At 40.5% G+C, this 13,841-nt stretch overlaps 1 protein-coding gene across 1 annotated transcript in view; it reads left to right on the top strand.

Moving 5' to 3' along the window:
- Nucleotides 1-13,841, top strand: part of MYO3B (myosin IIIB) — a 201,112-nt gene that overhangs the window by 71,495 nt on the left and 115,776 nt on the right. Inside the window, exon 11 of the mRNA XM_082689208.1 lies at nucleotides 4,402-4,503. Within this exon, the coding sequence (XP_082545334.1) occupies nucleotides 4,402-4,503 (102 nt within the window). The remainder of the gene's footprint in view (nucleotides 1-4,401; nucleotides 4,504-13,841) is intronic.

Here is a 13,841-nt window from a genome sequence, read left to right as displayed (position 1 = left end):
GAGTTATTTCCTTCTTAATTAACAAGCAGAAATACTTATTTTCCTAACATGCTATATTTCTGCATAGCAATTCCTAGTTTATACAAGGCAGTTTCACTCACCTTATTTTTGTAATTATCTCCGAAACCCTGAGAAGTAGATTGGGAATCTTACCCCATTTTACAGATGGTGACTGAGAAACCTCCCTGCGGTACAGACTGCCTAACTCTTGATCTGGTGTCCTTCCCCCAAACATTCTCTGAACATCCTCTCTGTGCAGAACACTCTGCTAAATGCTTTTGGGGTGGTCACACAAGCAACATAAAATTTATTTTTTCCCCAGGAGGGGGACAGTCTGATGCTCTACATCATGTCAGCAGGCAAATGTAAATTAAAACAACAATATACTGTTACACACCTATTAGAAGGGCCAAAATCTGTAACACTGACAGCATCAAATGCCGGTGAGGTCGTGGAACAGCAGGAACCTCATTCGTCACTGATGAGAATACCGAATGGTGGTGTTACTTTGGAAGACAGTGTGGCAGTTTCTTATAAAACTAAACATACTCTTACCATATGATCCAGTCTTCACGCTCTTTTGTATTTACCCAAAGGAGTTGAAAACTTACGTCCACACAAAAACCTGCACACAGATGTGTGAGGCATCTTTATTCGTGATTGCTAGAACTTGGAAGCGACCGGAATGTGCTTCAGTGGATAAATGGATAAATAAACTGTAGTACATCCAGACGATGGAATAGTATTCAGTGCTAAAAAGAAATGAGCTCTCAAGCCACGAAGAGGCATGCAGGAAACATAAATGCATCTTACGAGGAGAGAGCCAGTCTGAAGAGACTACGAACTGCATGATTCCAACTATGTGACATTCTAGGAAAAGCAAAACTGTGGAGACTGTACAAAGATCAATGGTTGCCACGATGTGGGAGGGGGTTAATAGGCAGAGCCCAGAGGATTTTTTACAGCAGTGAAATTACTGTATGACACCAGGATGATGGATATATGTCATTATAATGTGTCCAGACCCATGTCATGTACGACATCAGGAGTGAACCATAATGTAAACTATGGGTTTTGGGTAATTAAGAAGTGTCAGTGTAGGTCCATTGATTGTAGCAAATATGCCGCTCTGGTGGGAGGTATTGGCAGTGTCTGCATACGCGGGAGCAGGGAATATATGGGAAACCTCTGCAACTCCCTCTCAGTTTTGCTGAGAATCTAAAACTGCACTTAAAAATAAAATCTTTTAGAATGGAGGTGGGAGAAACAGTCTCAAATGGAACCAGGACAGACACATCTGCCCCAGGCTTAAGAGGAATGCTAAGCTAGAGACAACTAACACAAGCACAAGAAACAAACAATCTATGAGGCTTGCTCTGGTCCTTTTCGGAAGCAGACGGGGCATAAATTATAAGAAGTAAATCCCACCCAAGGCTGCTGGGAGTCAGAAGAGAACAGTGACAATCCCTGGGTGCTTGAAGGCAAGGGGAATTCCCCAAACAGTGATGTTCCAGAGAACACAAGAAACTGATCTTTAGGATAAGGGAAAACCTTCCTCCTTAGTTCCCAAGTTAGAGAAAACAATTACCAGGCAAGACTTTCTTTGAACTCTGCCAAAGTCTGACCAGGATAATGACTGGCATTAAGCACAGGAGAATCAAAGTGGAGAATGTTCTCGTAGGCCTGGAATTACCAGAACTGTTTTATGTTGAGACCAGGGTTTCTGATGTGGCTATTGAAAAAAAAAATCTGTCAATGAGATTCTGTTCTTTAGAAAAATAATTTTACTTTCTCAGTGCTGCTTTTGGTGGCATTTGCCTGTCAGACCTCCCACAAGTTGGCCTCTTTCTGTTCTGATAAGATGGCTGTTGACCAGCTGTCACTCCAGCCAGAAATGACATGGGCTCCTGCTGCAATTGGCCAGCAGTGGTGAGGAGGGGAAGGTTGGGCTTTTGTGCCTCATCTGTATGCGCCTCCTCTGCCAGATACAGTAGGCACTGTTTGCCAGACCCATTATGAGGCCAGAAAAGCTTACCCGGCCTAGATCTCCAACCAAGAAATCTACCTAGACAGTGCCCTTGCTGGAAACCTTGCCTCTGGGTCTGTCCTCCAAGCAGGTCATCAAATGCCAGTCCAGCCCTGAGCCTCCTCCCATAGCACCTGATCTGTGGGACCTTAGAGGCCCAGGCACGTGAAAGAAAGAAAGTCTGAATTCTTACTGCCACTTATAAAGGAAGAACTAAGAGTAGAGTTTAATGATTTTTTAAATGTCTACATAAATGGGGCTGTACCATGTAATATTTAGGAATTCAGGCTTTAGGGCAAAACTGCTAGGATTTGAACACTGGTTCTGCCACTCTCCAACTGTGAGTGACTCTTGGCAAGTCATTTAACTGCTCTGGGCCTCCGTTTCCTTAACTGTAAAATGGGGAAAATAGTGGCCTCTACCTTTTAGAGTTACTATGAGGATTAATGAGTTAATATTTATAAAGGGCTTAGAACACTGCATGGAACATAATAACCTATACATCTTTGTTTGTTAAATGAAAATAACGGGACATTTCCCTAACTCCTGTTCTTAACATTCCCCCACCCCACAACAAAATCAAGCTAAATACATGTACCTAATCTTTTTCTTCTGTTTCTTTTTTAACATCTGTCAGCTTTACCTCTTCATGTCAGTTTCCTAGGGCAGCCATAACAAATTACCCCAACTTTGTAGCATAAAACAACAGAAACTTATTCTCTCATAGTTCAGGAGGCTGGAAGTCCAAAATCAGCAAGTTTGGTTTGTGTTGGACACTCTGAGGGAGAATTCTTTCCATACCTCTCTCCTAGCTTTTGGTAGTTCCTGACAATGTTTGGCATTCATTGGCTTGTAGACCCATCACTCCATTCTTAGCTTTCATTATCACTGCATTCTGCCTGTGTCTGTGTCTTCACATGGCCTTCTTATAAGGATACTAATCGTTGAACTTAAGACCCACCTTATTCCAGTGTGACCTCATCTTAAACTAATTACATCTACAAAGATCTTATTTCCAAGTAAGGTCACATTCTGAGGTTCTAGATAGATAGGAATATTGAGGGGACTCTAGTCTACCCAGCTCACCCTCTTAAAAGTTTTAGGGTGTTTTTACATCTGTTATCCCTTTTTATTCTTACTCTCTGTATTAGTATGAAAGCTCCATGAGAGTAGGGACAGTATCTTTTTAAGTATAGTCTGAGGCATTGCTTAATGGGTTTGCTGGGCCACCTCAAGGGACTAGAGAGACATGGTGCCATCAGGCTGGGTGTGGGAAGGTGATATTTGAGGTAGGAGAGTCACTCAGAAGGAGAGAGAAGGACAGGATGGAAAAAAAAAAAAAATCCCATCCAAAGAAATAAAAACAGAAAAAGGTCAGAGATCCCAAATATTGTAATATGGTATATCTGGAAATACTACCAACATATTTGAAACAGCCAGAGTCAGAAAGAAGGTGCGGGATGAGAGAGAACAAGGTTTATATCTCAGGTCAGAGGAAAAGGAGATGGGGCTGCCTAAGGGCAAAGCCTGCAGCATATCTCCTCTGCAGGGATTAGGGGCCCTGCTACCAGTGTGGTTTCTTCTAGATCCAAGGGATCCAACTGGAAAGAAGCAGCCCTCTTCAGATACCTGAGGTAGTCTGAGGTGGTAGAACATCTTCAACCCATCATGCCCTTGAGGGTCATGGAGAGTGGAAGAAGAGATGTGACCACCAGGACAGACCCTTCAGTATTTTTCCACTCAAGTCATGAGCTGTTTGGTAGAGAAGTATTTAGGTATTTATCAACATGAGCTAAACTGACTGGACAATGAAAAGCTGCAATTGTGAGCGTCCTCATCCTAGTGGAACATGTAGTCGATCTTTTTCATGACAGCATTATTGGTTGTCAACCCACAAACATCAGTGAACAGGACTACAGGATGAAAGGAAAGGACAGACATGAGTAAGGGGCAGAGATGTGGAAGAAAGGAGTAATCCCTCCTTTTACTTTCCTGGTGGTACAACTGAAAAGGAAATAGGAAAACCATGCAGTTGTCCAACCAGAAGCCCTATCCTGGTACACTTAAACTCCCTGTTTGACTAACACAATCATTGAGACAGAGCTTATCTGAATTATCAAGTCACAAAACTAGCAGGGAGTCCAGTCAGGACAGTTAACCACTTCCCTTATTTTCTACAATTAGGCCCTCTACGGCCACACTGTATTAAATCTTAAAAATAAGCCCCAGATCTATTGGTGAGGTTTATCATGTAGGTGCCTAGAACTGTGAGACAAGTGTGGGTTTCCCTAGCCACACTGTGTCACCCACTTGGGTAGTGAATCCAGGTGTGGGAGCATAAGTTTGATAAGTTCCTCCTTTGTTTCATTCCACAGGGCACCCTTCGGACCAAAGCAGTGATCTGCAGCCCACTGTCACAAGGGAAAGCAAGGGAGGTGTCCAGGATCAAGACCATGGTGAACCTAGTGACCACACAGGTGAGGTCATTAGAGTTTGGGGATGGGTGTCTTGTATTCAGAGACATTCCAGAGAAGGTTCTGGAGATGGAAATGACCACCTGATATGGACTCTCTGTTTTTCTATAGGAGACAGCTGGTTAAATTTAGGGGCAGCCTTACAGAGGATCCCAACCAGTGATTTCACAAAAGGGAAAGAGTAGACAGAGATACTCTCAGCTTCCCTGCAGCTTCCCCCTCTGCCAACTGACCTGTTTACTGGGGAAACTGATCTAGTTGTGGCTCTCCTTACCTATTGCTTCTCCTCAACTCCCCCTCTTAGAGTGGACATGGACACATTTCTGTCTGATCTACCTTGGTTTGGCTTCTTAAGGTCTTTCTATGACTGTCACATTGATACATGGATCTCAAACCATAAATGCAGAACATTTATGGTGGGGAGGAGCACCATGGACAAGAAATTAAAACTTGAGTACCTGGTCTAAGCCTCCCTCCTTAGTTAACACCATTATAAAATGAGAGCAGTTGATGGACTAAACCAGTTTGTTTTTTTTTTTTTTTTAACATTTAAAAAATACCAGAATCTTTCCTTTTTGCAGTTTGAAGTTTTTGGACTTCTGCTGAAAGAAGCTGTGATTTTAGAAAATATGGCCTTTAATGCTAATGCCAGCATTTTCTGAAACATAAAGATGAGTTGCTCTGAATTTCACAGTAGACTTTGCAGTTTATCTGCCAGGCCCAGTGAAGAATTTCTGGGCACTTCCCACTGCTTTGGAACCTGCCACCCAGCCTCTGTTTAGGAAATATAGAAATGGGACTTTATCTTGGAGCAGTGGTAAGATGGGGAGCCCAGGGAGCAGCAGGGTTTCCTGAATTTGAGGAGACCTGTGGTTGGAGACAATGACACACTTTCCATTTTCAGAAACAGGATGCCTAGCAGTTACTGACTCATGGCCTTGACACTTTCTACTTAGCAGAAGTCACAAATAGGAGGTCTTCCAGTTGTAATCACCATGAAGGTGTGTTTTGTTTGGCCAGACACAGTTTAACAAAACTTTGAACCCAAAAGTCTCTATGTGAGGCATACATTCTCTGGTTCACACAAACCCCACCACTTCCCACCCTCTTTGCCTGACAGTGCACACATTTATGTTACCTGGGATGCCCCAGAGGCATTTGAGTTTACACTGCCTGCTCCCATGTTTTCAGCCAAATGCCTTTCCATCTTATTCCAAAATGGTCCAGTGGAGAATTGGCTTGACTTTCCTGGGAAATATGAATGACTCATTGAGTTCAATTCAACTTTGGAAGGATTCAACTCCTTCAGAGAAGTCCCTCCTCAAACTGATTCATTTCATTGAACCGAAGCACTTAGGGATGTTCCTCTAAGGAGAAGAGACCCCATCTGGAGAAGCCTCTGTTGCCCCACCTGTATGCACCTCAGGTCGGCTATGCAAGCTCATCATTGAATTTTTTTACCACCATCTCACTGCTCTTATTCCTTCACTTACTATCTTCACTTCGAGTGACCACCCTATTTTACCTTTCTGGTTCTCTCTGTATCTTTGTTTCTCCAATCTCCTTGTTCAGCAATTAATTTGCCAAAGAGATGCCAGATGATTCCAACTGTCACCAGGACATACTTAAAAATATTTCACAATTTTGGGTTTGCTTTCAACTCAATAGTTTGGCCTCCTTCTTATTTAAGTTTATGTTTTTACTCTGACTCAAATCCTTCTCCCTGATCTTCAGGCAAAGCTGGGGGGTGGAGGAACAGACTTCATCTAAGCTTTATTAAGAATTATTAAGAATATTCTGAAAGTTTTCTGTTTGATTTTTATACTTCAAATAACTCCTAAAAATCAATATTTTGATGACTGAAGTGTAAATGAATAAGAAACATGGAGTAAGTTTTCCCTTTAATTACATGAACAGAAATTCTGTGGGTTTTTATTGGAAACCCAGACTGGGAACATTTGCTAAGTTCCAGGGAAAGATGGTGAAGCTTCTTCTCTGGAGGCGGACGTAGCACCTTTCTCTTGAGAGTCCCAAACCAAAAGGGGCTTGATGATCTTTTCTGGCTTTGCTCGTTCCTCTCTGAATTACTGTTAGGCTGTTACTCCTTCTCTTTATTCCGAAGATCTCAGATAGGTGGAGACAACAGCAATCTCAGCTTTCCACCTGGGTGACACCATTTGGGCTTTGATCAGTGTGTGGTAGCTATTGGTTCTGCCAAATTGGGCCAGAGCACAGGGGTAAAGATTATTCCTGTCAACGTTCCTTCTTAATAAGGAAGCAGAGTTATTTGTGTCCTGAAGTAGGCTCCTCTTTCTCCTTTTAAAGTCAGTTCTTGCTTTTATGTTGCTTGTCACAGTATTACAAGTGAGATTAGGCCAGTGTTTTAGAATCTCCAGGAGGGGGAAACCTGCCTGATCCTCTCACTAGAGGAGTTGGTCAGTCAAGGGATGGCAGGGAAGGGAAGGAAGGGAATCAGTTAATGAAATTCTGGAAGGCTGCAGCTAATTTTCTTGATTTCTTTTGCTGCTTCTTTCAACGTTGTTGTTTCACTGTTTGGTCGTAATGTTTTTTTGTGTAATAATAAAAATATAATAATGTTCCACTTAAAATTTTATCTTTATTCTTTTGGTGTTTATAGCAATAATAATAACAATAACAGATGGTCTTATCTATCACTGATAGCTCGAAGAATTACATTTCTTTTAGACATGAGATATTTATATTTAAGGAACCAAACTAATAACACAGAATCAGAGCTTACCCTTCCCAGAATAGACAACATAAAACAATTGATTTATATATTTCTTTTTCTGTACTCTTTGTCATGCTATATGTTCAATCATCATAATTTCAACCTTATAAGTTTTTTAAAGATTTATTTATTAGAGAGAGAGAGAGAGAAAGAGCCCCAGGATGCCCAGGATGGGGGAGGGGAAGAGTGCAGGAAAAGGGAGAGAAGAGTCTTAAACAGACTCCCCACTGAGCACAGAGCTCGAGGTGGGGCTCCATCTACCAACCCTGAGATCATGACCTGAGCTGAAACCAAGAGTTGAATGCTTAACCAACTGCACCACCCAGGCACCCCCAACCTTATACATTTTATTCATCTTCTGTAGTATATCACAGTTGCCAATTTTACAGATATCTTCATGTTTATATTTTGGTTTGGCTGCTTTTAGATGACCTGAAATAAGGATAGCAAATAGATGCACTCTCTCCCCTATCCCAACTGATTAGTAGTGACTATGTGAAACTAATTCTCAGCCCTGGCCAAACGGTAAAATCATCCAGAGAGCTTCTTAAGATTAACGCAATCCTACCCCAGGACAATTTCAGAATCTCTAGGAGCTGGGTTTAGGTATATTTAAAATCTTCCCAGGTTATTTGAATATACAGCCCAGATTAAGAATCATTGATCTGGAGCAGTGTCTGTCAAATTTCAGCATGGATCCAGATCACCTTGAGGGCCTATTAAAAACAGGTTGCCAGAGGAGGTTTGTGGTCAAGATGGCGGAGAAGTAGCAGACTGAGACTATATCAGGTAGCAGGAGATCAGCTAGATAGCTTATCAATCCATTGCAAATACCTACAAATCCAACAAGAGACCGAAGAGAAGAACAGCAACAATTCTTTCTAAAAGGTAGGACCAGTGGAGAAGTGAATCCAAAGTCACGGGAAGATAGACTGCGGGGGGAGGGTCCAGCTCCCAGCAAGCAGTGGAGCAATGGAGCACAAAATCAGGACTTTTAAAAGTCTGCTCCATTGAGGGATATCGCTCCAGAGGCTAAACTGGGGTGACGCCCATGCGGGGTCAGCGTGGCCCCAGGTCCCATGGGGTCACAGAAGGATTGGGGATTTCTGAGTGTCACAGTGCTCGCAGGTATTACAGCAAGGAAGCCAGCTACAGAGACAGAGCCGAGGAGTGAGCTCTCACCTCAGGGTCACCTTGAACTGGTCACAGGCTGGGTGAGCTCGGAGCGCAGCCAGAGGCCAGGAACACCAGAGTGATTGAACACTTGTCTCTGAGGGCGCACTGAGGAGTGGGGCCCCGAGCTCTCCACTCATGTGGGCTGGAGACTGGGAGGCCGCCATTTTCATTCCCATCCAACGGAACTCTATGGAAAGCGTTCAGGGAACAAGAGCTCCTGAAAGCGAACCAGAGTGGATTACTTAGCCCGGCCCCTGGTAAGAGCAGTGCAATTCCGCCTGGGGCAAAGACACTGGAGAATCACTACAACAGGCCCCTCTTCCAGAAGATCAACAAGAAATCCAGCCAAGAACAAGTTAACATACAAAGGAGAACAGAATTTCAGAGGAGGAGAAAGCAAAGCATGGAATTCATGGCTTTCTCCCCATGATTCCTTAGTCTTGCAGTTAATTTAATTTTTTTTAACTATATATTTTTTCTTATTCTAATTTTTTTTTAACTTTTACCCTTTCCTCTTTTAACGTTTTTTAACTAGTTTATCTTAACAATACCTTTCATAAAAAAAAATAATCTTTTTTGAACCTTCATGATTGTAGTCATATTTTATCCTTCATTGTATCTAACTTTATTTTTTGTATACACATAGGGTTTTTTCTTCTAAAAAATCTGGGGTACAACTTTTTCTAATAGGTCAAAATATGCCCTAAATCTAGCTCTGGGCCTGTTCTAATCTCCAGCCTGAGCAAAATCTCTCCGCTTTCTTTTTCTTTATTCTCCCAACCAACTTACTTTATCAACTCCTTTTATAGAAATTAAAAAAAATTTTTTTTTCATCTTTATAGGCATATTCCATCCCTTCATTGTGTTTACCCTTATATATGTTTTTCATTCTTTAAAATTTTAGGAGGTAGTTTCTTCTAAGAGACCAAAATACTTCCAAAATTAAGTGGGTGACCCTGTTCTAGTCACCAGTCTAATATATATTTTTTCTTTTTTATATTTTTTAAATTTGTTTTCTTTTTTTTTTTTTTAATCTTTTTTTTCTGAACTTCTTATCCCCTTTCTCCCCTGCCCCCAATGACTTGGGGTCTCTTCTGATTTGGCTAAAGTGCATTTTCTTGGGGTCTTTGCCACCCTTTTAGTATTTTATTTGCTCCTTCATATATTCTTATCTGGACAAAATGACAAGGTTGAAAAACTCACCACAAAAAAACGAACAAGAGGCAATACCAAAGGCTAGGGACCTAATCAATACGGACATTGGTAATATGTCAGATCTAGAGTTCAGAATGACGATTCTCAAAGTTCTAGCCAGGCTCAAAAAAGGCTTGGAATATATTAGAGAAACCCTCTCTGGAGAGATAAAAGCTGTTTCTGGAGAAATAAAAGAACTTAAATCTAACCAAGTTGAAATAAAAAAAAGCTATTAATGAGGTACAATTAAAAATAGAGGCTCTTACTGCTAGGATAAATGAGGCAGAAGAAAGAATTAGTGATATAGAAGACCAAATGACAGAGAATAAAGAAGCCGAGCAAAAGAGAGACAAACAAATACTGGACCACGAGGGGAGAATTCAAGAGAGAAGTGACACCATAAGACGAAACAACATTAGAATAATTGGGATTCCAGAAGAAGAAGAAAGAGACAGGGGAGCAAAATGTATATTGGAGAGAATTAATGTAGAGAATTTCCGTAATATGGCAAAGGGAACAAGCATCAAAATCCAGGAGGTGCAGAGAACCCCCCTCAAAATCAATAAGAATAGGTCCACACCGCCTCACCTAATAGTAAAATTTATAAGTCTTAGAAACAAAGAGAAAATCCTGAAAGCAGCCCGGGAAAAGAAGTCTGTAACATACAATGGTAAAAATATTAGATTGGCAGCAGACTTATCCACAGAGACCTGGCCGGCCAGAGAGAACTGGCATGATATATTCAGAGCACTAAACGAGAAAACCAAGAATACTATATACAGCTAGGCTATCATTGAAAATAGAAGGAGAGACAAACAAAAACTGAAAGAATTTGCAAACACCAAAGCAGCTCTATAGGAAATATTGAAAGGGGTCCTCTAAGCGAAGAGAGACCCTAAAAGTAGTAGATCAGAAAGGAACAGACAATATACAGTAACAGTCACCTTACAGGCAATATAATGGCACTAAACTCATATCTCTCTATAGTTACCCTGAATGTAAATGGGCTAAATACCCCAATCAAAAGACACACAGGGTATCAGAATGGATAAAAAAATAAAACCCATCAATATGCTGCCTACAAGAAACTCATTTTAGACCTGAAGACACCTCCAGATTTAAAGTGAGGAAGTGGAAAACAATTTACCATGCTAATGGACATCAGAAGAAGGCTGGGGTGGCAATCCTTATATCAGATCAATTAGACTTTAAGCCAAAGACTATAAAAAGAGATGCGGAAGGACACTATATCATACTCAAAGGGTCTGTACAACAAGAATATCTAACAATTTTAAATATCTATGCCCATAATATGGGAGCAGCCAACTATATAAACCAATTAATAACAAAATCAAAGAAACACATCAACAATAATACAATAATAGTAGGGGACTTTAACACTCCCCTCACTGAAATGGACAGATCATCCAAGCAAAAGATCAACAAGGAAATAAAGGCCTTAAATGACACACTGGACCAGAGGGACATCACAGATATATTCAGAACATTTCATCCCAGAGCAGCATAATACACATTCTTCTCCAGTGCACATGGAACATTCTCCAGAATAGATCACATCCTGGGTCATAAATCAGGTCTCAACCAGTATCAAAAGATTGGGATCATTCCCTGCATATTTTCAGACCACAATGCTCTGAAGATAGAACTCAATCACAAGAGGAAATTTGGAACAAACCCAAATACATGGAGATTAAACAGCATCCTTCTACAGAATGATGGGTCAACCAGGAAATTAAGGAATAATTGAAAGAAATCATGGAAACAGATGATAATGAAAACACAACTGTTCAAAATCTGTGGGACACAGCAAAGGCAGTCCTGAGAGGAAAATATATAGTGGTACAAGCCTTTCTCAAGAAACAAGAAAGGTCTCAAATATACAACCTAACCCTTGACCTAAAGGAGCTGGAGAAAGAACAACAAAGAAAGCCTAAACCCAGCAGGAGAAGAGAAATCATAAAGATCAGAGCAGAAATCAATGAAATAGAAACCAAAAAAACACAATAGAACAAATCAACGAAACTAGGAGCTGGTTCTTTGAAAGAATTAATAAGATTGATAAACCCCTGGCCAGACTTATCAAAAAGAAAAAAGAAAGGACCCAAATAAATAAAATCATGAATGAAAGAGGAGAGATCACAACCAACACCAAAGAAATACAAATAATTATAAGAACATATCATGAACAACTCTATGGCAACAAATTTGACAATCTGGAAGAAATGGATGCATTCCTAGAGACATGTAAACTACCACAACTGAACCAGGAAGAAATAGAAAACCTGAACAGACCTATAGCCAGTAAGGAGATTGAAACAGTCATCAAAAATCTCCAAATAAAAAAAGCCCAGGGCCAGACGGCTTCCCAGGGGAATTCTACCAAACATTTAAAGAGGAATTAATACCTGTTCTCCTGAAACTGTTCCAAATAATAGAAATGGAAGGAAAACTTCCAAACTCATTTTATGAGGCCAGCATCACCTTGATCCCAAAAGCAGACAAGGATCCCATCAAAAAAGAGAATTACAGACCAATATCCTTGATGAACACAGATGCAAAAATTCTCACCAAAATACTAGACAATGGGATCTAACAGTACATTAAAAAGATTATTCACCACGACCAAGTGGGATTTATTCCAGGGCTGCAAGGTTGGTTCAACATCTGCAAATCAATCAATGTGATACAATACATTAATAAAAGAAAGAACAAGAACCATATGATATTCTCAATAGATGCTGAAAAAGCATTTGACAAAGTACAGCATCCCTTCCTGATCAAAACTCTTCAAAGTGTAGGGATAGAGGGCACATACCTCAATATCATCAAAGCCATCTATGAAAAACCCACCACAAATAACATTCTCAATGGAGAAAAACTGAAAGCTTTTTCGCTAAGGTCAGGAACACGGCAGGGATGTCCATTATCACCACTGCTATTCAATGTAGTCCTAGAAGTCCTAGCCTCAGCAATCAGACAACAAAAAGAAATTAAAGGCATCCAAATCGACAAAGAAGAAGTCAAACTATCACTCTTTGCAGATGATATGATACTATATGTGGAAAACACAAAAGACTCCACTCCAAAGCTGCTAGAACTTGTACAGGAATTCAGTCAAGTGTCAGGATATAAAATCAATGCACAGAAATCAGTGGCACTTCTCTACAACAACAAGACAGAGGGAAGAGAAATTAAGGAGTCAATCCCATTTACAGTTGCACCCAAAATCATAAGATACCTAGGAGTAAACCTAACCAAAGAGGCAAAGAATCTATACTCAGAAAACTATAAAGTACTCATGAAAGAAATTGAGGAAGACACAAAGAAATGGAAAAATGTTCCATGCTTCTGGATTGGAAGAATAAATATTGTGAAAGTGTCTATGCTACCTAAAGCAATCTACACATTTAATGCAATCCCTATCAAAATCCTATCCATTTTTTTCAAAGAAATGGAACAAATAATCCTAAAATTTATACAGAACCAGAAAAGACCTCGAATAGCCAAAGGAATATTGAAAAAGAAAGCCAAAGTTAGTGGCATCACAATTCCAGACTTCAAGCTCTATTACAAAGCTGTCACCATCAAGACAGTATGGTAGTGACACAAAAACAGACACATAGATCAATGGAACAGAATAGAGAGCCCAGAAATAGACCCTCAACTCTATGGTTAACTAATCTTCCACAAAGCAGGAAAGAATGTCCAATGGAAAAAAGACAGTCTGTTCAACAAATGGTGTTGGGAAAATTGGACAGCCACATGCAGAAAAGTGAAATTGGACTATTTCCTTATACCACACACGAAAATAGACTCAAAATGGATGAAGGACCTCAATGTGAGAAAGGAATCCATCAAAATCCTTGAGGAGAACACAGGCAGCAACCTCTTTGACCTCAGCCGCAGCAACTTCTTCCTGGGAACATCGCCAAAGGCAAGGGAAGCAAGGGCAAAAATGAACTATTGGGATTTCATCAAGATCAAAAACTTTTGCACAGCAAAGGAAACGGTTAACAAAACTGAAAGACAACTGACAGAATGGGAGAAGATATTTGCAAGGGCCAGTGTCCAGAATCTATAAAGAGCTTAGCAAACTCAATACCCAAAGAACAAATAATCCAATCAAGAAAAGGGCAGAGGACATAAACAGACATTTCTGCAAAGAAAACATCCAGATGGCCAACAGACACATGAAAAA

Source organism: Mustela nivalis (genome assembly GCF_964662115.1).
Source record: "Mustela nivalis genome assembly, chromosome: 11".
NCBI lineage: Eukaryota > Metazoa > Chordata > Mammalia > Carnivora > Mustelidae > Mustela > Mustela nivalis.
The sequence above is the reverse complement of the archived record's forward strand: the minus strand, read 5'-3'. Positions and strand labels throughout refer to the sequence as shown.